Genomic DNA, 24,979 nt, shown 5'->3' on the forward strand with positions numbered 1-24,979 from the left:
CTGGTAGGAAATTAGGGCCAACCCAGAGGAGCTCAGTTGCAAGAGATGCACCTAACTGACCAGAAGGCGGGGAGCTAGAATCCAGGATCCTTTTAAGGGTTGGTAGTTGAGGCAAGGGTATCTCTCTGGAGATCCATGCTTATCTGTGGATCTTACAGTCTTCCTAAAGGAGTTTCTTTCTGCTATTTCTGCACCTAATGCATCACATCTAAGCAGATCCTCAATTGCTGTAGCCTAAGATTTTGCTGCTCTGCCATCTTGTTACTCTTTTTATCGCCTTGCAGTGTTGTATCTGGACACAGAGAACAACACTAAACTTTTTTTCTAATTGTCAAGATCAATTATATGGATATCTAATCTGCTATAGAATATTCATCTTGTGCAAATAACTTGGTTTTACTATGTCATGAAGTTATCCCTAGATCTAAAACTGTGACACTGGGGGCATAGGCCTGGGGAAAAGAGCAAACAAACAAACAAAAAAAAAGGAGTACTAGCAGTTTGTGTGCAATCCAGCAGGCCCTGGCCCAGCAGCAAGATGCACTGTGGGCCACGTGCTCCAGGAGAGGGAGAAAAGCAGAGAGCTAGCAGATGGGTCCAACAGAAGAGACACAACAGAAGAGATGATTTACTAAATCCAACAAAAATCAAACAAAATGAGAGAGAGGAAGATCAGAGCACCCAAATTGCAAGTTGCCATTATAGTGCAAGGGGAGCATGAGCCCTTTTCGACCGGGAGCTGAGTGGGGCCAGGGAAAGAGTCACTGGAGTGCACTCCAGACTTTCACCTATCTTCCTCTGCACCAAGTGCTCCAGGAATGCCACTCCTCCCCTACCATCCGAATATTCAAAATACTCATAAAAGGCAGTAAAGCAAACCATAGCATTAACTCTAACTCCCACTGGTTTGCATGTTGTTGTCAGTATTCCACATAAGAACAACGCAAAACCACAACATACTAAGATGAACAAAACAGTCCAAGACATGGTATTTTCATTAACTTCTGTGAGTTCTGAACTTTCCCAATAATATATAAATATTCATTCACAGAAAACAATTGGATGGCATAAAAAAGAACTTACAAGTAGTTCAATACTTTGATCATGCTTATTAAAATAATGCTGTGGACTTACTAAACATTTTTACATCAGACTCCACAATACTGAGCAGACAAATGAATGTTAGTCATCCAAATGTCTCATCTACTCAGTGGATGTGTATTTCCAGTGCCCAAAGTGTTGTTAATTCTGCATCACTGTAGTTCAGACTTGTTGCTAAAAGCAACTTTTCTCACTAAGACTTACAATAGAAAAAAAGTACATTCATAACTTTCAAGTAATAAAATCTCTTCATAGAGAAGCTTACCTAGGAATGTCGCTCTCAATGGTTATACATCCATAAAGAAATACAATAATCCCAACAGCTGAAGATGGAATGAGAAATTCTGTATACAAGCCCAGCCATGCAAAGTAAAGTCCTATTTTTTCCCCAAAATACTTCCTGAAAGAGACAAACAAACATATGCCAAGGGTATCATTTTTGAAATGTATTTTAGTTTCTTAACAATCTCCAAAATTTAAAATAACTGTCAAAAACATGAATGAAAATTCTGTATTTTGAAGTTAGTACCACCAAATGAAGTGAATGATTTGAGTAGTTTAAAGCACTTTGTTAAAGTTAAAGAGAATCCTGTTTCAGTATAACACATACTCAAAATTCTTTTTGCTCGGAAAAAAAAAAACTACCTCTTACATCTTTGAACTGAAGTCAATGAAATACTCCTCACTTCCATCAAAAATAACAGTATTTCATCCAAATGTTTGGCAGAAAATGATGGAAAGGATTCAGTTCTCCAAAAGCACATCCAGGTGAGCCATCATTCTTTGCTTCTGTAAGTCCTCTTAGATTTATTTGGAGACTAATGTGGAAATAAATCTGTAGGAACGTAATGACAGCATCCTCTAATATCTTTATAGAGTAAGAAACTGGAATTTCTATTAAAACAGGAAGGTTTACTTGCATATCTAGTATTTTCTTTTTAGAAAGAATAAATATCTTTGACAAATGAGCAGACCATACAGCTGGTTTGAAAAAAAATAACTCCTGCTCTGAGGAACAGATTATAGTTAATACTGATAAACATGTTGCTACTCAACATCTTCATGACTCATACTGAAAGTAGCAGAGTAAGCACAGATAAAAGTCATTGATCTTTCCAAAATACGGGTAGGAAAGATTACAAACACTAAAAAAACACCAAGAAATTCAGAGAGCTAAAGAACTCGGCAATGACAATATCAATATTAAAATGAGACTAAATTCACATAAAATACATGCTGGTTTGAAACATATCACAAGCTAAAGAATAAGATGGAAGAGTGCTGGTCAGAAGACAATTATGTACACAGGGTATATGATTGCATTTAGCCAGAAAAATACACATTTATGAAGTAAGGGTGGAAAGAACAAAGATTTTTTGATAATATATCTAATTAAAAAAATTGGCAAGACTTGTTCATTATTTGAGCATGATCCCACTTAGAAACTGACTCTAAATCTCCTGACACTAGGAAAATTTTACCCATTCATTCTTCATTTACCCAATGCATTCCTCATTTAAGTTATTCCTAACAGAAAATGAGATTTTTGAAAGCCTGGGACAAAGGCTGCAGAAATAACTCTATTCTGAGAGAAATTAGTACCAAAAATTCATACATACGGAGCCTTTCAACATCATAGGTAATGCTGAAGTTTTCTATGCTGAAATATTCTATTTCAGAAACTAACTCTTGTGGCAGGAGCAGACTTGCCCTAAGAGAGGCAGCAAAGCACTAGAACCAAGGAGGAAAGAAATTGGGGTAACATTAAAAGCCTCTACAGTTAAACTTACAGCTCCCAGGAAAGGACAAATGGTTGAAACAATGGATTTTTTTTTCCATCACTACTGTTCCTGCTGCTGTTCTCATACCATCACAACTGCCCGTTCCTAAACTCATACACAGGGAAGAGGGCAGTGTTGTCCTACATGAATGCCTATATTTTATTTGTTCCAGAGAGAGCTTATTACTAAAAGAGGAGATACGCAATCCTAGAAGGGAGAACTAAATAAAAGTACTCAAAGGTGATAAACAGACAGTGTTAATCTTCAGTATGAGAGAATGCTGTAGCTTGGAGAACATGCGCAAAAGCAAGGCAAATTTCATTTCCATGAAAGACATACAGCCATTAGACCTGAAATCCACAAGGTTGTAATAAGCAACAGTGTGAATTATCAAACAATATCATGACAGAATGACTTCAGTGGCACCAAGGTAACTAGATACATTTCTCAGTGCAAGAAAACAATTTCCACAAATAGAGCAATCTAATTCATCTCTTGCTCAAATGCCTTTTCATACAATCATAGAATCATTTGAGTTGAAATGAAATGACTAGAAATCATCTAGTCCACTCTGCAATTAATAGGATCATCTATAGCTGGGTTAAGTTGCTCAGATACGAGTCCAGCCTGATCTTGAATGCCTCCTGGGATAGGGCATTCACCATCTCTCTAGGTAACTGTTCCACTGCTTCACTGTTATTACCGTAAAGCTGCAGTGAAAGCAAAGGCATGCCATTCATTTCCTGATGATGGATTGGATCCACTAATGAAAAGTCCCAGCCCCAGGCTTCCATGGAAGCATGAAGCCCATTCCTGCCTTCAGGAATGATGAATGGATGGCAGGGGAGCCAGTCTCTTGCCTCCAGAGGGAAGAAGTTAAACAAGGTGAGTGACAGTGCCTTTCCTCGCATATCATTATGCTGCTCTACAGGCAAAAGAGGCAGACAAGGGAGGTGAAACAGCCCTACTGTGTTCTTTGGGAATTATGCTGAAGCTGGGAAGGTGCTGTGTTTCCTGTAGCCTCCAGGAACTGCCCCAGGTCCCAAAGTGTTGCAGGATGTGCAAGTGTGTACACAGGGGCATGCACACACATGCACCCAGGAAAAGGTCCATTATCATCTTCACATAGGCTCTTATCAACACTTCCATTACAGCATAGTACACTGGTAAGAGCAAAAGATTTACCAGTAAGCTTAGCCCATTTAATATTTGAATCCATGTATCTGCAATGTGATTCTGTCTGTCTGTTGCCAAAATAGTGTATTTAAAAAAACCCTAGTATTTAAATTATTTTTATATATTAAAATTATATATTTAAATTATATGCTTGTGTACTGGGCACTGCTTCTATGCCAAGCTGTGCAATTTGTAATAGACTAAGATTTTGGAAGGGGGAAAGAAGGAGAGAAGAATAAATCCTTAGATTTTGACTTTTCAAAAATGAGTGTTGGATACTGAAGATGCGAATACACATGCTGGAAAAAAACTCTGGAATCATTCAAGAACGATGTTTAAAAAAGCAAAAAATCATAGAATCACTGAATGTCCTGGATTGAAAAGGACCATAATGAGTATCTAGTTTCAGCTCCACTACTATGTGCAGAGTTGCCAGCTACTAGACTAGGCTGCCCAGAGCCACATCCAGCCTGGCTTTCTATACCTCCAGGGATGGAGCATCCACAACGTCCTTGGGCAACCTGTTCCAGTGTGTCACCACCCTCTGTGTGAAAAATATCCTCCTAGTATCTAACCTAAACCTCCCCCGTCTTAGTTTAGAACCATTCCCCCTTGACCTATCACCATCCATCCTCATAAACAGTCATACCCCTCCTGTTTTTGTGCTCCCTTCAAATAGTGGAAGGCCACAATGAAGTCTCCCCAGAGCCTTCTCTTCTCCAGTCTATACAACTCCAGTTCCCTCAACCCTTTCCTCACAAAAGTGAATATATATATATATAAATATATTAAAAATATACATTTTAGACATCAAGAACTGGGAAATCTGCTCAAAATTTTTCAGTTCTTTGTTTTCCATACTCCACTGTAGGCCAGCTGTTATTTCATGCATGCCACAATTCATTTCCCACAAAATCACCCCAAGCGAGTCAGTATTTTCTATGCAAAACTTGAACTGCATTACAATTAATTATTGGTTAGGCTCTCCCCTATGCAAATGATTGAAAGTCACATGCCTTCAAATAAATTTACTCTCAAAAAAAAGTGTCTGGCATAGACAAGTAGTACTCCCAAGGTATGATTTTATGAAAAAAAATTGTTACCATAGCTAGTTTAAAAGCTTTCTTCCCATCCCCGGCTTCCTCATGCTCTCTCTCACCTACCTCCTCTCTAACCTGTCTTCTTAGTTGTACTGACGAATCCTAAACCTGAGTAATGTTAAAAAATATATAATAAAACCCCTGAAGGGACATATCCACTTCTTCAACGAGTATACTACAGCAGTGACATATCATTGAAGAAAATGGTGCCAGAGTCAGGAATTCCTACAACAAACTAGGTCAGGAAAAGAAAATCTGTCCATAAACTGAAGTCTTACCCATATATGATTTGCCACATAAATACTAATTTCTCATTTTATTTTTTTTTATCTCAGAACACAGTTGTATGGGGACTGCTGAATCACAGCCTAAACCTGAGGCGAGCAATGAGTCAGCCATGGGAGCATAGATGAAGGCAATCCACCTGTGCTGCCGGAAGGGGTGGAGCCTGGTTCCACCTCTCCTAGACCTAGACATAAAGTGAGTGTTCTTCTTTCCTGCTCTGGTATAATGACTAAAAAAGCCAAGCTCTCAAATATACTATACCATTTGTATATTCATTGATTATACATTTGGTGAGCTAGCCAGGTCAAATATACTTTGTATCATGGCCTTTCTGTGGAATTTCTATAAATGGGTCAGGGGGGAGAACATTACCTTCTTAGATAAAATGATAAAATGATCCCCGGACAGATCCCAGGGTTTCTGGGATCTCCTTATTACCAATAAGCAACTATAGTTGAGAAATGTGGTCCCCTGCGTACTATGGGGAATATTTCCCCATTCCATATGACAGAATACTTTCAAAGATTAGACAGAGACATCCTAACTACAAAATAAAGGCAGTTAGCTGCATCCACAGTGGCATGGCTTCTGTTAAATGCCTTAAATCAAGCTGAGATAAGATCGGACATCTTAGAAAGTGAAAATCAGCTACTAAAAGATTGTATTGAAAAACTGGAACATGAACTTAATGTATTAACAGGGAAAAGACCAACATGACATTCCCTAGGTCAGGTCTGCAGTATGTCAATAGATAATAACCATACCTCTGAAGTAACAGAACTGGTTGAACAGGAAAACAAAAACTCTAAGTCAGATCTAGAGGCTCCACTTACAGCGGATTCCATGGAACTCTTTCCTATTATAACCCAAAAGACAAAGAAAGTACGAGATAGACCGGCAGGGGTGTCCCCTGGCCAATGGCCCCCTGCCCAAATGTATTTACATGTAATGTCTAGGCCATATACACCAACAGAACTAATGGATATGGTGCAGAGATTTTGGCAGGGGCCAAAAGAGAGTGTACCCACATGGTTACTTAGATTATGGGATTCAGGGGCAGAAAGTGTCATGGTTAATGGGCCAGAAGTATCAAAGTTGACCACCATGGTGATACACCCTGCTGTCAGGCAGAGACTGTACGCTGCTGTTCAGTATAGCAACAAGAACCATTCAATAATAGACTGGTTAATTAGCAGCATGCCGCGTGGTTTGGCCGAACAAATCAGATATTCCATTAAACACAGGATTATGGTCCTCCATGGAGGACCTTCAAAATTATATTCATGAATTGGGCATAAGAGAAGCGATATATGAGGACTCGTTTGATAGCCCAGATATGGTAAAGTTTTCAGCAGGTATGCAAGATTTAATCTTACAGCAGGCCCCTTCTCACCTCTATGGGACCTTAGTTTCTCTATTAAACCCTCTGGTGGTTTTGGAGGCTGTGGTTCAACAGGTTGCCCAGTTAGTAGCTGATCTGGGGGAGACAGAGCGTCTGCATACTAGGCGCAATATTTGAATAATAGAAGAAGCAGAGGTGCTTCCAGTAGTTAAAACCAAGAGGACACCTGTGTGGAATCCTCAGTCAGGGCCTGTAAGGGTCTCATGAAAACAAATGTTTAACGATCTTATTCGGGCTGGGGTCCAATATGCAAAGATCGACCGCCAGCCCAATCATATCCTCCTTCAGCTGTGGAGACAGCTGAAGGACAATCAGAGATTCCAAAACTACCCTAAGAAACAAAGGGTAAGAGTTATTGGAAGAATACCAACAACAACGTGGAATGTAGAAGATTTCATTGCTCCCAATAGAAAAAAGAAGTCCCCTCAGGTGTCTCGGACTACAAAGCCACTTGAAACAAAAGACTTGACTTTGGCCCAGTTCATGGCATGATGAGGAATGTTAGTCCCCCTAGGGTCTCCAGATGGGACCAGAGGCCCTGTGTAGAGTTGACAATATACCAGTCCCGGAAAAATGTCCAGAGAGTTATAGCACTTGTTGATTCTGGAGCAGTGACATCAATTATCTACAGAGATCTGAACAAATTTGATGGAGACAGACTGATGGTTTTGGGGGACAGACTATTCCTGTCACCCAAATACAGTTAAAATTAGGGGTTGGGCATCTCCCAGCCCAGCAGTATAAGGTATCTATTGCCCCAGTCCAGGAATACATCCTGGGCATAGATATTCTATGGGGTACGGCACTCCAGACAACCATGGGAGAGTTCAGACTTTGACAGAGATGTATCAGTATCTGGGTGGTGTAGGCAATATTAAGAGGCCATGCGAAACATGGGCCTATTTGCCTGCCGAAACTGCACCGGATTACTAACATAAGACAGGATAGACTTCCAAGTGGGCAGGATGAAATATCAAAAATGGTGCAGGAATTAGAACAAGTGGGCATTATAAGACCTGCACACAGCCTATATAAGTCCCCCATATTGCCAGTGTGAAAGTTGGATGGTCCCCATATGGCCAGTGTGAAAGTTGAATGACAGTAGATTACAGGGAGTTAAATAAGGTCACGCCGCCAATTCATGCGGCCGTACCCAATATTGCCTCCCTAATGGACACATCAAGTACGGGAGATAAAAACCTACCATTGTGTCCTAGATCCAGCAAACGCATTCTTCAGTATCCTAATTGCTGAGGAATCACAAGATCAGTTTGCGTTTACATGGGGAGGCAGGCAGTGGACCTTTCAGGTACTGCCACAGGGGTACATGCATTCACCAACATATTGTCATAATCTAGTGGCACATGACCTGGCTGATTGGAAAAAAACTGATGATGTCAACTTATATAATTACACTGATGATCTCCTGCTTACATCCAACTCACTGGAGGTGGTAGGACAGGCAGCAGGTTCATTAACTGCCTATTTGCAACAGAGGAGATGGGCTATAAATCCCCAAAAGGTCCAAGGTCTGGGCCTGTTCTTAAAATTCCTGGGGCTGGTTTGGTCAGGAAAGACCAAAGTACTACCCAGTGCTGTCATAGATAAGGTTCAGGTGTTCCCAGTCCCTACAACACCAAAGCAGCTGCAAGAGTTTCGAGGTTTATTGGGTTATTGGCATTCCTTTATACCTCAGTTTGCACAGCTGCTAAGGCTTCTGTACAGACTCAAAAAAAAAAAAAAAAAAAAAAAAAAAAAAAGGGGGGGCAGCTATGGAACTAGGGGAAAATAGAACAGGACACTTTTCAACAGGTGAAACTGGCAGTTAAACAAGCCCAGGCATTGGGTATATTTGATCTGTATGGGAACTGCTGAGTCACGGCCTGAACCTCTGATTGATCACCTGAGGTGAGCCATGAGTCAGCCAGAGGAGCACAGGTGAGGGCAATTCACCTGTGCTACCGGAAGGGGTGGAGCCAGGCTCCACCCCTCCTGGACCTATTTAAGAGCTGGCTACCAGAGGGGAAGGATCTCTTCTGGAGATCCTCCTCTTTGATATCTTCTAGTGAGCTCAACCCAAGGGTAAGCTCTTCTACTTATTCTCTTTTGTGATCCTTGTTTGCCTTACTCTTTTGATTATATTGCAATTATAACATCTTGGTTATACAGCTTTGCCTTACTCTTTTGATTATATTGCAATTATAACATCTTGGTTATACATTGATCCTACCCTCCCAGCCGAGTTGGATGTTCATGTTACTCAAGATGGCTTTGGCTGGGGCCTGTGGCAATGCCAGAGGTCTGTTTGGACCCCCATTGGTTTCTGGTCTCAGGTATGGCATGGAGCAGAAGAAAGATACAGTATGATTGAAAAACAGTTATTGGCTGCCTACTCTGCATAACAGGCAGTAGAGCTGATAACTCAAATGGCTGAAGTTTTACTTAAGACCACTCTGCCAATTCAGGGGTGGGTGAAGATCTGACCCACCTTCCTAAGACAAGGGAGTCCCAAGCACAAACAGTGGCACAATGGGTTGCCTACCTCAGCCAAAGGAGCTGTCTTCATCACCCTTGAAAGTCGAACTCCAGAAGATCCTAGGCCCAGTGATGTGTCACAGATGCACCAAAATAAATACTGGTCACTCCACCAGAGAAGAGCCCTGTTCAGGAGGGAAAGTATCCTATCCCTTAAGATGCCTGGTACACACATGTGTCCAGCAAGGCCAACCCAAGCAAGTGGAGAGCAATAGCACACCATGCTTCCACTGAGACAATCTGGTTTGACGAGGGGGATGGTCAGAGCAGCCAATGGGCAGAACTGCGAGCCGTGTGGTTGGTTATAACCAAGGAACCCAGTGATGGTATCCTGAACATCTGCACAGATAGCTGGGCTGTGTACTGGGGGCTCACTCTTTGGATTGCACAGTGGGCCACTCAGAAATGGACTATCCATGCCCGGCTCATTTGCCATTGGCAATCTGCTGCCCATGCCTGGCCGATCTGCCACTGGCCGATCTGCCAATCTAACCCACTGGTTACATCAGAAGCTACGGCATGCAGGGCAGAAGACAATGTGGGCAGCTGCTAAAGCATGGGGACTGCCCATACAGCTACCGGACATCATCCAGGCATGCTGGGATTGCACGGTTGCTCTAAGATGAGACCAAGATCGTTGTCTGAAACAATAGCCCATCTTGCTAGAGGACACAACCCTCTCCAGCGATGGCAGGTCGATTACATTGGGCCCATTCCTCGGCCTGAGGGGGCGAGATACGCCCTGACCTGCGTTAACACTGCCAGTGGGCTACTGCAGGCCTATCCAGTACTGAAAGCAAACCAGGCATATACCATCAAGGTACTCACTAAACTGATGTCTGCCTACAGGACACCTCAAGTCATCCAGAGCAACCAAGGGGCTCATTTTCCTGGTGCAACTAAAGCCATACAGTGCTGGGCAGAAGAAAATAACATTGAATGGTGATTCTACCTGCCACATAATCCAACGGGGGCAGGCCTCATTGAATGTTATAACGGTATTCTTAAGGCTGCCCTGAAGACAGACTCCCAGTCCCTGCAGGGATGCATTAAAAGACTGTATGAAACCTTGCAGGACCTGAATGAAAGACCCTGAGATGGCAGACCCAGTGCCCTGAGAATGTTGCAGACAACATGGGTCTTAGGATCCAAATTATGGGCACTGATCATCAGGTAAGACCCCAGATTTGTAATGGAAATAATATTCTGCTCCCTGACCCTGAGAATTTAGATCCCATAGAGCAAAATGGCCTTGGAAGTGAAGGTAGGACCCAAGTGGTGTGGCCTACTTGCACCTTGGGGGAGATTATTAGAAGCAGGATGCTCAGTAGTCCCTGCAGTAATAGGTACATGTCTACTGATATTATGGTCAATACTCCGATCTTAATTGCTGAAGGGACCCCCATCATGTCCCTGTGGCAGATCAGGACACCCCTTTTGGTGCCTGATATAATTATGCAGCCTCAGACATCCGTCCAGAAGGTGTGGTACAGGCAGCCAGGACATGCCCCAGTACAAGCTGAAGTGTTAACCCAGGATAGAAATACAGCCTGTATCTTGCCCTGGAGACCAGACCTTCCCTTCCTGGTACCTCTGAAACATTTGTATTACTCCCTGTGAGTCTTTGAGCCTTCAGGATCACTGGAAGTAACAAAATGCCAACAGAGCGTTCCAGTGCTACTGTCAGATCACATGCAACACTCAGTGATGGTCTACATGGGACTGGTGGAACATAGGACAGACCTGCACCTTACGACTGCACACCTCCAGTAACATCATCGAGCACTGGCCCATAAAAGAATATGAATGTTCACCAATCGTCACTCATCTTGAATCTTACCAATATGCGTCGCGATGAAAACTGTATAAGCGTTGCGGTATATCAGATCTCTGTATTAGGAAAAACTTAGCCTTTAGTCAACCTGATCATTGGCTCATGCTGTGAAGGGGTGGAGTGCATGGGAACTGCTCAATCATGGCCTGAACCTCTGATTAATCACCCAAGGTGAGCAAAGATTCAGCCACAGGAGCACAGGTGAAGGCAATCCATCTGCGCTGCTGGCTCCACCTCTCCTAGACCCATTTAAGAGCTGACTACTGGTGGGGAAGGATCTCTTCTTGAAATCTGGTCCACTAGAGTGTCCCACACAAGCCCAGGATAGGGTGAGTGTTCTTCTTTCCTGCTCTAGTATAATGACTATAAAAGCCATGCTCTCAGGTATACTGTATCATCTCTATATTCATTGACTGTACAACAGTTAGTTCAGTAATGAAACAAGTATTTCATTATTATTGAGGTAAATTTTCCAGAACACTGATATTTCCACCTGCAGTTTTGAAAACTGTACACTTATTTCAGAAACACTGCTAGAGTATAGATAAAATTCCAGTCACTACAATAGAATCAGGAATAAGACAAAACATTTCTGTATACCTCATTGTTTCATTCCCGGTAGTTACTTGTGTCCAAATTTTTTCTGGACTTAGAATATTTTCTCCTCTTGAAAGAATTTTCAGGGTAGGGTGCAATCATTTATTGAAACTATCTGGGACATCTGGGTGGAATTACTGCCCAGCAGCAGCACTGGGGCCGCTGTGCATCCAAAGATCTAAAGATTTCTACCATGTAAGTGCCTGACAGCCTATATGTGCATATTCTGTCTAGACAGTCCCAGACAGAAATGTATTATTGCTAAATCCAGATCTATGGAGAGCACACAAAATGGAGAAAGATGGAAGCCAAGAAAGCCTCCTGGCAGAAAGCAGCCCCACTTGGAATAATTTGACAGCAGATTGAGAATTTTTTTAATTAAGGTTTGCAGGAGAGAAATTAACTGTGAGAGAACCTCAGCTATGCTGCAGGTGATTCTCAGGGAAAAAAAAAATAAAATTCTAAATGATTCTATACACAGAAAGCAATGAAAGGAGTTTTTGTCCAAAGTGTTGCTTAAGCAGAAGATAAAGTTCAAGACTATCCAGTAAGGAATAAGTATGAGGGTACTTGTGAAAATATTTGATAAAGCAGCACAAGAGCCCTGAATCAAACCCCTAGTACTGAAAGGCATTTCTACCATTAATGTTTGTGCATGCATCTGCAAATGTTATAAAATTTTTGGGGAACACTTGACATCATTGGTAGGATGTAGGAAAAAGTTCAGAGCCAAGACAAGGCATTTATTTTTACAAAAAAATTTCCTTTCCTGTGTATTTCTTCTAACAAGTAACACACATCTCTAGTGATTCTGAGGGAGAGTGTTCACCAAAGACCAAGAGAGAACTTATGAATTGATTCTTTTAGCCAGAAATTAGAGTGGAAAAAGATGCCACAAAAACCATTTAATGAAGTTAACTTTTAGTTGAAGCTCTTGTTTGAAACTATTATTTAACAATTTTTTTGCTGCTATCTCCAATAATACCTGAAGCCTAATCTGCCTAAACTACAGATTCTAGCAGCCAGAGATGCATTTTCTTAAAAAAGTACTAAGGTTTTTTTTTTTTTGTTTGTTTGTTTTTTAATCTATGGTGGGATGAAAAAACACTGAATGAAGACTGAAATCCCCTAGAGAACAGAAGATTTGAAATTCACTTAGCTGTAAGACTGTGTTTTTCCCCATCCTTTTGACTCTTTAAAATAACTATTAAACACAGTAAAATGGGTTTGTTTAAGGAGATGATCTGTATGGTGGGAGGCAATCATTCAGTTTCCAAATTTTAATGTATTCAAAAACCTGGCAAAAAAAGTTTTGGATAAAAATATAGGACTTTAGTTTTAACAACAATTTAAAATAGCAAAAGATAAAACTTTATCCTGTGAAGGAATAAAATGAAAACAAATTACTCACTGAATCTCACAGATTTACTAATGTTATCATTTGCATTCCAATAAGTTTTCAGAATACAGCTGGGAGAGCAGATTATGAGATACTGGTGGATTATAAACTAAAAAAGCTATTGCACTCTTTACGAAGAAATAATAGAAGCTTATTAAGTAGATATGAGGACTGAGACCAAAATTAAGGCAGAGTACCTACCAACTGTGTAAGCAAAAAAAGTGATACTGGCTCAGAAACACTAATCAAATTCTCTACTTTCTTATGGAAAAATACAAAGCTTTAAGGGCTTCCACAGAGAATTTCTGGATTAGTGTAAATACTTCGTAGAATGTTCTTTATGGATAAAGAGAACTTTTACTGGAAAGCTAGGCACGAAGAGAATATGATATGTGGAATTATAAAAATGATAATCCATGCAATTTTTCAGATGTAGTAGTAGCAGTCTTTACACAGTGTTTGAAAAGATTGTTGCTAATTACATTATTCCGTTGATATCTGAATTTGACTGTCACATTCTTTGCCTACAAAAATCTACATACCTATGAATCCATGCAGTAACCAGGCATTTACTCAAGATAGACACTAATACAATAGCAGGAAAGCAATGCGTGTCTCATCACTTAGCTTTGAGAACTCATGCAATACAACCTATAAACATTCAGTGTCTCTCTTGCTAAATCAATCAAACCCTGACAATCAAAAATGTCACTAGATCTCTAAATCTGGCAAACTCAAAATTCACAACGGGTAGCTCAGATTGGCAGTTTGACTAGATGATCTTGTAGGTCTTCTCCAACCTTGTGATTCTATGATTCTACTTGAGGATAAGTCAACACTACTCTGTACCAACAAAGATTACCTAGGAGGAATGGAGTTCATTTTCCCAACAGAAACATTTCAGCTCGCTATGTGAAATTGCATAAAAGGAATAAATAACTCATTCAGTTACGCATGTCATTCTTCTTCGCTCATAAGAAACTCTAAAAATGAATAACCTATTTAAAGTGCATGACCCCTTCTTTCAGACTGGCAGGAGGTTTAACTTCTTTCTTCTTTTTTTTCATATATTTTTAATGGCCCTTAGCACCTATTGATACTCTTCCAGCTTTTCCCTGATGCAAATGAGAACTTTGCCCAGGTTCATAGATACTTAGAGAAAACATGAGGTCACTGGTATTTTCTTTCTTTCCTAATCTTCAATATTCACAAAATAGTTTCCATAAATTTCTATCTCATCTAGTTTAATAGAATTTGAAGTTCAGACACTTTATTCTTTTTATAAATTATTAATTTATAACCAATATTTCTTGAAAGATTTCCTGCTCTTCGTATTCATATAGGTGAGCTTCACTATAGCCTCTGAATTCATTTCATGTAATAGATTTCTGTTTGGGAATACAAGAAATACTGTTCAGAGCAGAAGCTGTGGAGCAAGATAAGCAGCATGAGAACCAAGGACACCCGTAGAAGAAGGACTGGCTCACAGCTCTGATTGGATAAGTGCCCACATGAATGGTTAAAGAGTGCTTGTAAAATACTCTGTTGACATGTAAAGGCAAATGGGAAAGTTGTAAAGATGAATGAGAAAACTAAAAAAAAAAAAAAAAAAAAAAAAAAGGGAAACTTGTGAATGTCTCGTGAGAACTTGTAATAAGGGTTTGGATCATTCACATCTGAGTCCGTGCATCAGACGCTGCATTTTGATGGCAATTTATCACTACTGTCAGATGGACATCATATAATGGATAGTTGTACAATTTTCCATAAAAGACAGGAAATAAATTCCCATGAATTTCCATAAATTCCTTTTTATACACGTTGGATAACTTGAGGCAGTCATTCTTAAGACTATCCTACTACTGTAGGCTTAAGATAATAAGAGATCTATAAAATTTTATTTTTAATTTTTTAAATTTAAATTGCCAGTTCTTAAGACATCTGAGACTGTGACAAATGAAAAGGCAAAAACAAATGAACAAACATATACTTAAATGCTGCCTATAAGTGCAATTAGATGTATTTTTTTTCATAATTTCAACTGCACTATTTCTTCAAGACAATAATACAGAGTAGCAGCCATCACCTTCTCTGTATTGCATTAAAAACATTTGTTTTTCTGTTCTTTGTGCTTACCATGGACACTCAAATGTTTCTCACTTTAGAAACCTCCTTTATGTGGGTGTTTATAGGGAATAATTCTTACATTATGCTCTGTTCATAATCTTGGCATCTTGTTTTTGTACACTATTGGAGACAAGTGTGTCAGGGATCAAAATGTCCTGGCCAAAGTGATTTTGTGTTGGAACGAAGGATTCTGACAGAGAACATAACTGGTTGGCTACATGACTAGAACTATGGTCCACATGACAGTTTTAAGGAAAGAGGCAGTTGTGGCTAGAGCCTCTTATCTTGTTTTGGTAGGGAGCTCACCTTGCTATTTTCTGCAAGAACTTGTTTTTGGAAGCACATGTTAGGCTCTGCATCGTGCGCTGGTCATACAGATATGGTGTACATGTGAAAAAAAACCTGCAGACCCTGGAGAGAATGAAAGCAGGGGGGAGGCTGCATTGGATTAGAAAGAAAAGTACACCTTGAAGCAGGGAACACTCCACTAGCACTATCTCTTGAATCTACTGAGGCATGTTCCTTCTCTTTCTCCTACTTGGTATTTCACCGATCTCTCGAGGGTCAGTAAGTAAAGAGCTTACTTTGCTTGCCTCTGCTCCTGAGACTCCTGTCTATTGTATCCAAACATACCCTTAAACAACAGGTTACTGAATCAAACAAAGGTATGATTTATCCTAATGCAACATTTTTTACAGAGATAGCTGGGTGCTTCATATAGAAAAAGTCTTAATAAAGGCTACATCTCTTAATTAGATGACGTGCACAAAAAATTCCTACTGAAATTAAGATGTGAAGAGAGTTTAAAAAGAAAGCTTAGCAGAACTGTAAACACTCAATTGCAGCAGCTGTTTTCTTCTCCCTGCAGTATCCAGCCATATGCACATCCAAATGCCTACAAATATTTGTATGCATGTATATAAAAGTTTATAGGATTTGTTCTGGTTTTTCTAGTGTATAGGATTTGTTGTTTTATTTCCTATCAAAGTATATTGATGTCAGCCCTAAAGATATCAGTTGAATTAGAGCCTATCACTCAATTCCAATAAGAAATTTAAATTATTAAGTGTTAAGTTTCAACACCACACAGGCACTAAGAAACTTATTCTGTGACTAGATGATACAGACTTCTAGCTGTCTGTGAAACTATGCAATCCAAGGGGTGGGCACTTACACCTTCAGAGGCAGCTTTGTGTAAGTCCTAATGTAGATATGCACATCGTCTGAATCTGGCTTCTGAAAACCTTATCAGAGAAGTAAAGAGTCCCAGTGGTAATGAGGGTCTTAGTGCTCTGAAAGTAATCTGAGGCCTGGGGATTATGTTCATCAGAAAGCAGGAATCTGGACTTCCCCATTATTACAGTACAAGCCTACTGGTTTGAAATTCAATTTCAGAACCGATAAATAATACCAAGCTCTTGCCAAAATGGACAGCGGGAACCATTTCCTACAGGACTGGTGAAGACTTCTAAATGCAGAGCTGTAAGTAAATCATCAAACTCCATTCACAGGCCTGCAAGCAGCAGAATAATTGAAGATAAATTCTACATTGATTCATGTGTCATGAGCAGAAATCTGCTTTTTAAAGAACACAGCAGCACTCATGTGAGCCCTGGAATAAAAAGTCCCATGGTTGGAGGGGAAACTCCCTACAACTGTATATGAAAAGTGGTGCCCTTGTCTGAAGAATCTAACAGTCCATTTAATTGAAGTATGATGTGATAAAAATGTCTATTCATAAATAAACCGGATTCATGAGGGATAATGGAATGGACCTTGAAAAAGAGAGGTCACGAGGGTTAATTAGATCACACAGACACTGGGAAGGGTAAAGAACTATAACAATGGAGGAAGCAAGGTCCTATCTCCTTACTCCCTCCTGGAAAGTCTCTTCTATTAAACCTGGCGCAAAAGACAAAGTCAAGTTTGAGTGAAAGCTGTCATAGTACTTCCAGTTCTACCTAGTGATTTAATGCAGATGAACTACGAGGTGAACATAGTCCATGGTGGTAATAAGCCTTTGTTGCAGAGTTCTTTGGACCTGTAAAAAGATGTTGGACTTGAAGTGAAAAAAAGGTTATAGCAAGATGCACTCAGATTATTACTTCAGACATTCTCAGCAGAGGCTTGGAAAGGAGCTGGATGAACTTCTGTCAGAATTACTGTTAGAACTCACAAGCATTTTTGTACATAGTTCTACTTCCATTTGATTATTGCTTTTTCCCAAGCTTAAAGTTGTGTTCTCCTCCTTTTCCTAATAAAGAATTCCTTGTTTAAAGTTTCAGCATCTTTGTGAATATTAGAGATACATCTGCTAAAGACATTCAGGGAAAAATTGCGGTGTTCCCATAATTCTGTATAGAACAGTTATTTATCAAGAAATGCTTTTTACTCTTGTTACCCACCTGTCATAAGAGGACCCTCTCCAGGTTCCCATACATCAGTGCTATCTCAGAAGAATTCTGCTGTAATTCAGTAGACTAAGCATGAAATCAGCTTGAACACTATTGCAGGAATAGTCATTGCTCTCAAAGAGAAAGCAAACCCTCATAAAATAAGCAGTAGCCACTGACATCCAGTGAACAAAAGAATCAAAGGGTAAACCTGATGCATGACAGTTTTCCATTTAAAATGCATTTCTATTAAATAACCAATCAAGCAGTCAGGTAGAGAAAAGCAAAAATCTCCTAATTGTAATACTGTGAAGACCCCCCTTCATGAACGATGTTATTCAGAAGGTAGAAAACAACAGTTGCTTCAGCAGAGAGAAAAGATCATAACATTACTATTCTTCATGCATTAGCAACAGGATATTATTATACTGCCTAGCTACCATAGTGTCGTCTTTTCTCTCTGCAGCCTCAGGAGAGCTGGTGAAAATCATATGAGTGTTTGAAAGAGGCTCACTACTTTCAGTCTGCTGATTGTGTATGTAAGACTTGACTCGTTGTTCTCTCCTTTGAAACCTGGCTTTCAGAAAAGATATAAATGCTTACTGCAAATCTGTGAAGTGTAAGACTGACCTGCTGGGTCAGCCGGCCCAATATTGATTGATTCGTTATACATGTATCTCTCTTCCAAAACATTAGTCAAGACTGATTAGGTTTAGCACTAAGGCAAGCATTTGAGAGGGTTGTTCAACCGCAATCTGAGTCAACCACATACCATGATGTGGTTACATTTTATAAAAAGTAAATATTGTACATTTGGCTACTAATTGAATAATGATGACTTAAGAGAGAAACAGAGTAATTTAAACCTACAGGAAAATTTGTATTTTGAGGAACAGTGGTGCCATAATTACCACAAAAATTGACTGACCAACATTTGAATGTACCTCTGAAATTAGGGAATGCATCACAGGTTTTTAATTTCAAGTTCTTGCTGTTCCAGACTATATACAGTGTCACATATTTTCTCTTTGGAGATGAAGATGCATCCACAAAGAGCCATGGTGAAAGAAGCCATGATTTGCTCAGGTATTAATCGGAACAGACTGCCACAGTTGTGGGAATGCTGTATAAGAAGCTGATCTTAACTACAGTCCTGTCAAAGAGGAAACACTTATCTCTAATAAAATTAAAACACCATTTCTTCATAACTCCCCTTTTCTTACTCTATCATTCCTTTAAAATTTCTGTATACTAAATAGATGAAGCAGATCTACCCATTTTGGTTTTTGTGGTGAAGATTGTTGGAAGAATTAAAAAGAAAACCAGGCAAACCAGTAAGAACAGTTCGGAGTCCAATTACTTACACTGAACATCACACTAAACAGGATCCAAGATGCTGCAACACAATCCAGACCTGAGACAAATAAAGTTCAGAATACTATAGGTGTATCTTTTCTTTAAAAAATGGCACACAGTGATATCAGCTGCTATGATTTAAGAAGAGAGTATTCAACTGCAGGAACTGAGAACTGACAGATGCTAAGTCAAGATCGAGATCAGAATGGCACACTACAAAGAATTCTCAGAATTCGTTATACACTAGTTTGAAACAATTTTCCATACATAAGAAAAATATAGTTGAAAGTAGGAGGGAAGAAATATATTACATAGAATAACTGAAACTCCCATGTTTTTATTTACATTGCTATACCCTATAAATAATATTTTAGCTAATACATTTTTCCATCAACTGCTGCAAAAAGCATTATTGTATACATAACCTTAATCTTTACAATGACTGTATCCTCTCTACTTCAAGCTTTACATCATGATAAGTATGTATTGCCACTTGGAGTTTAGAAAGTAATCATGCTATAGACTATGTAGGCTGTTAGATATTAGGAAGTATTAGCAGAAGGAAATAGAAATGAAAACATGAAAAATGACTATTAGAGAGCATCCAGAGGACAACAAATATGATGAAAGGTCCAGAGACCTAGAGGTCTCATATGAGGAGAGACCAAGATACTTTGGTTTTCTCAGCCTAATCAAGAAGAGACTGTGGTGTTTACAACTTCCTCACAAGGGGAGTGAAGAGGCAGGTGCTCTTCAGTGACAGCAACAGGACCTGAGGGTGCCAAGAAAGCGGTCACGGCAGTGAACTTGCTGAAGTTCAAAACGCACTTAGAAACACTGTTTGAATTTTGGGTAGTCCTGTGTAGAGCCTGGAGTTGGACTTGATGATTCCTTTGGGTCCCTTCTAACTTAGAATATTCTATGACTCCAGCACTTAATCAGAGTGAGGTAATTTTACATTGATAAAAATACAACAAAACACAGTCTTCTCTTTAAAGTGATGAGCTCCTATCCAGTATTTCAGTTCATACAGAGATGTTATCTGCAGGTGTTTCAAGATGCTCATTAAGTATGCTTTTTGTCTGAGAAAGATAGCCAACTTTTTGTGATATCAGTAACCTCAGCATAGTCACTTCATCTCTCATTTAGTGATGAAGGTTACATAGAACCAGACGCATAATTCATTATAAATTCAATTTGCTGCTTTCTTGCTTGCCATAAATCATTAGAGGTGCCCTGATAAAGGACAAGAGAGAAGGTTGGATGTTATTTCAAGGCAAATTTGGACAGGACAGATGGAAATCTTTCACCCCCTTGAGAGGGCTGCAGTGCTGGCGATGATACTATGGAATATCCTTCCTCACAAATTTCAAGTTTGCAAGTCACTTGATCTAGCTTTCAAATCAGCCTTGGTGTGATCATGGATTAAGTTCAGGGACCTCCGGAGGTCCCTATACAAAACTTATTCATTCTAGAATCACATAATTAAAAGTCTGTTTAACATACTGTAGTCTTCACAAAACCTGCTCTCTTCAGGAAGGTTCATAAAACTCCTAGGGAGTGTCCTATCCTACCTGTCTCCAGGTCAACACTGGTATTAGCTGTTAGGAAAATGACAAATTCGTTAACTACAAAAATTAGTAAAAATCAAGTCTGGGTATATGTTTAAGAGCATCAAGCATAGATTAAAAAAAAATAATCACACGTAGATTTTATAGCTCTTTTTAAATTACATTACAAGGATTAAGGGGAACTAGAGTTGATAAAGGCACACCTACAAGACATCTACAGTAGATAAAGTCTTTTCTACTATAAATCAATACTTAAATTATGTTTATTACAGACATATCTCTAGAATTCAGCACTTATTAGAATTGCAACTTGTATTTTCTACTTTTTAAGTCAGGTATATCTGTTAGAAAATAATTTAAAATTTCCCTCTCAAAAAATGTCTCATTTTTTGAGTTGGCATCTGAGTTGGGCAAGCAAAAATTAAATTAATATAACTCAAGCCTCAGTTTGCACTTTAGTATCTACGCATCTGTTCTATAAATCCACTTAAAATTTTTGTTTGAAATTTTTCTGCATAAAAATTTAGAACTCTTACTGTATTCTCATTTGGAGAAGCTCTCCCCATTCATCATTGGATTTCTTAATTTATAATTAAAAATGACTTGTCTCCTGTATCCCCAAAGAAAGGCATACTAGCCAGAGCAAAATACTTCTACTAATAGGAACATAGGAATCAATGAAATTGTCTGCAAATATTGCAATGCTTCTCTTTATCGTTCTTTCTTTTTTATTTTTTTAATTTTACATTTTTAAAACCATGAAAACATTCTAAGACCAATCATACAACTATTACTCCTTTAGAATAACACCCTTAGCAAGGACCTCAAAGAGTCACAGTCTGTGCCAAGAGTGACCATAATAAATACACAGTTTCTAGCACTGGTATATAGTCACTTGGACACCAGTAACCTTGAACAGTAGCAAGGAACTGAAGGAACAGATAATTCTACAAGTGCCATATAGAGTCCTCCACAATAGGCATCTTGGGTTAAAGAACAGCCTTTCATCTGCATTCTCACTGAGTAAAGGTGAAAGAGTTAAGAAGATTTACACTGTTTCATGTTGTCTTAAAAATTAGATTTAAAAGGCCAATTAATTTAGGGGTATGAATATTGGTACAACATACTCCAAAAGATATAATGTATTGGAAAAATATCACACTAAACAAAATTTTTATATAAGGTAAAATAAATGGTGTTTGTGTTCATCAGATTCTGAATGTAAGTTTGTGAACTTACACAGTGCTTCCATAACCAGAAAAAAAAAAAAAAAAAAAAAAAAAAAAAAAAAAAAAAAAAAAAAAAAGAGTATGGTCTAATCAATCTGAAAAATTACAATATTTTTTCAAAATATGAGGTCAATAGGCAATTTTTAGACATGTTGTAACAGTAATCATTTCCCTCCTCCCTGCCACAATACAGAGATGTAAAAAAACAGTCCAGCTGCAGAAAGGAAAGTGTGGTAATTTCTCAAGTATATAAATTATAAAGTTCTAATTTTACCCAGAAAATAAAAACCACATTTATTTTACAGGTAACTGTCAAACTTGCAGTCAAGCAAAGAAAAAACAAAAGAAAGAAAAATCAACACTGAGAACAGAGAATCAATTGCATGTCTGGACCATTTTTTTCTTTCCCACAGAATTTCTATGAAATCATATAATATAACATCGTAATGAGGACAACAAGATATAAATGAAGATGAAGCAGATGTGCCTCTATTTTTAATTCAGCTAAGTTGCTGAGTCTGGTAAAACTTGAGAATTTCTTCATGGTTTAACATAAGATTTTTAAAATCTACTAAGAATGTACCAGGTATTGTAATCTAGTTTTGGGTTTACATAGTTCATCCAGTAGTCTGGCCTAGAAAAAGGTAGGTAAAAGTTGTCAAAAAATGTGTAAATTCTGCATGGAAATATTATGGCAAAAAGGGAAATTTCTGTTTCGAGGAAAGTTCTGTGAAATTGCAGAACTTCACTAAGATCTAACAGTCTCCCATTTGCCAATTCGAAACATCTTACAGTCCATAAAATTCAATTCTGCATGTCATAAATTTAATACTTCAGTTTATGATAAATGATATCGAAGCAGGGCTTTGATAATATTCAAAACATAATTATTATATTTTGCAAATGTTATTGCTTCTTGACATTACTAACACTAGCTCTTGCAGCTAGTCACTTTGGGGTAATTGTGTAATAAAGACCAGTTGCAGTTTGATTAGTCAGAAATAAACATTTTTTTCTGAAGTAGAAAAAATATCAAGTAACAGATGTATTTTTTTTCGCTGTTTGCTAATATCACAGTACATTTATTTTTTTATAATCCAAAATTTCTAGTATACAACAAATATTGTGGGATTTTTTCCTTTTATTTATGTTTTAATAGGTATGATGGAAATTCCTTAAGAAGTGTGATGGTTTTGCTTTGCCAATATTTAAATCTAACTTCTCTGTTTGAAGAATGGCATAAATTTAAAAATTCAAATTCAAATAGCAAAAACACTGTGAACACATGGATGTTTTCATATAAATAAATTTGTAAAATCAGAATTAAAATAAATCAATTTCAAAACTGACAAATACTTTCACAAACTGCTTCTGGTTATTGACAACTTTGATCACAGTCCAATAAAAATTCATGAAAGTAATCAGAAATATTATATTTCTTCAGGATAACACAAAATACAGAAAGAAAGCTATCATCAGAACTACAGAAAAGTAGGTAGAAATTTTGCTTATGTATCAATCAATCCAAGATGTCACATGCTGAAGTAACTACAGGAACTCTATTAATCTGTATCAGATAAGAACAGGGTTTCCTGTTGTCCTTATGTCCATATTACCTTATGAGGTCAATTGGCTGAAACTTGTAAAATACTCCATATCTTGCCCATTCTCGATACAGCAACTAAATAATAAAATAAAAACAGAACAAACAAAAAATGAAATTGAGATAACTGTTCTTGTTAGTTTTTATAGACATTGTCAAAAAGTTAAATAAATGGAGCAAAAACAAACAAACAAACAAACAAAAACAAACCACCAAAACCCACACAGTTTTCTGAAATTCAGTACAAACTTTCACATACTCTTTTTAACAGCTGTAGAAGATTTCAATCATGCCATGAATTCAAGTTTGGGGTAAACAAGCCTTTTCTCCGTATGCCTACTTCCTCCACATCATATTTATTAGACTGTAATGTTAGAAACAAGTGTTTAAAGAGAAGGGAAAAAATTCCATAGCCTCATGAAAGTCTTTGGAAAGAAACAATTATACTCCTACACTAAAATTCTTCTTTAATATAATTTATTTAATGCCTGGAATTATACCACAAGTAAGTACTGTACAGTGTTTTCAGCTAAAAGGTGAAGTGAGCCAAGAAGAGTTCAAAACTGGTTAGCTGATAAGATATACCAAGACGTAAGAAACGTGGCAAGACTTTTCTGCAACTATTGAGACCACTGTGTCCAGTGGACACTATTTATATCTCCTTCTCTCCTTATGCAGCCTTGGTCTTCTCTCCAGCCAAACCCCAAGGCTGAATTCTCATATTTCTCACGTCCCTGAAATTTGTACCCCTGAACCTCTAGCTGGTAGCTGAGGGAGTAAATCCTCCTCTGCTGTAAGGGCAGAGCAAGTATGAGATGGACTCATGAGACTGAATGAGACAAGTCTATGGGGCTGGATGGCATGCATCCCAGGGTCCTAAAACAGCTAGCTGATGTAGTTGCTGAGCTGCTCTCCACCATATTTGAAAAGTCTTGGCTGTTGGGCAAAGTCCCTAGGGACTGGAACAATGGAAACATCACTTCCATTAACAAGAAAGGGAGGAAGAAGGATCCGGGAAACTACAGGTCAGTGAGCCTCACCTCCGTGCCTGGGAAAACTGTGGAACAGATACTCCTAGAAGGCATGTTAAAGTACATAGGGATAAGCAGGTGAACCGAGAGCCAGAATGGCATTCTCAAGTAAGTTCATGCCTGACCAGTCTGGTGGCCTTCTATGATGCAGTGACAACACTGCTGGACAAAGGGAAGGTAACCAGATTACCTGGACTTGTGCAAGGCCTTTGACATGGTTCCCTACCACACCCTTATCTCTAAATCGAAGATATATGGATTTGGGGATGGACTATTTGGTGGATAAGGAATTGGTTGAAAGGATGTAGACAGAGGGTTGTGGTGAATGGCACTATATCCAGGTGGAGACCGGTAGCAAGCAGTGTACCCCAAAGATCTGTCTTGGGATCGGTGCTCATCAGTGTCTTCATCAATGGCATTGATGACAGGCTTGAGGGCATCCTCAGCAATTTTGCTGAT

The 24,979-nt window shown here is 38.7% G+C and overlaps 1 protein-coding gene across 1 annotated transcript in view; it reads right to left on the reverse strand.

The window, feature by feature from the left end:
- The window catches only part of ANO2 (anoctamin 2), a 160,916-nt gene that overhangs the window by 95,999 nt on the left and 39,938 nt on the right, over window positions 1–24,979 (reverse strand). The window contains exons 10-11 of the mRNA XM_042889949.1: window positions 23,503–23,567; window positions 1,367–1,501 (exon numbers count right to left, since the gene is read on the reverse strand). Coding sequence (XP_042745883.1) covers window positions 1,367–1,501; window positions 23,503–23,567 — 200 coding nt within the window. The remainder of the gene's footprint in view (window positions 1–1,366; window positions 1,502–23,502; window positions 23,568–24,979) is intronic.

Source organism: Lagopus leucura, unplaced genomic scaffold (genome assembly GCF_019238085.1).
Source record: "Lagopus leucura isolate 7727_CA_CO unplaced genomic scaffold, USGS_WTPT01 Super-Scaffold_100159, whole genome shotgun sequence".
NCBI classification, from domain to species: domain Eukaryota; kingdom Metazoa; phylum Chordata; class Aves; order Galliformes; family Phasianidae; genus Lagopus; species Lagopus leucura.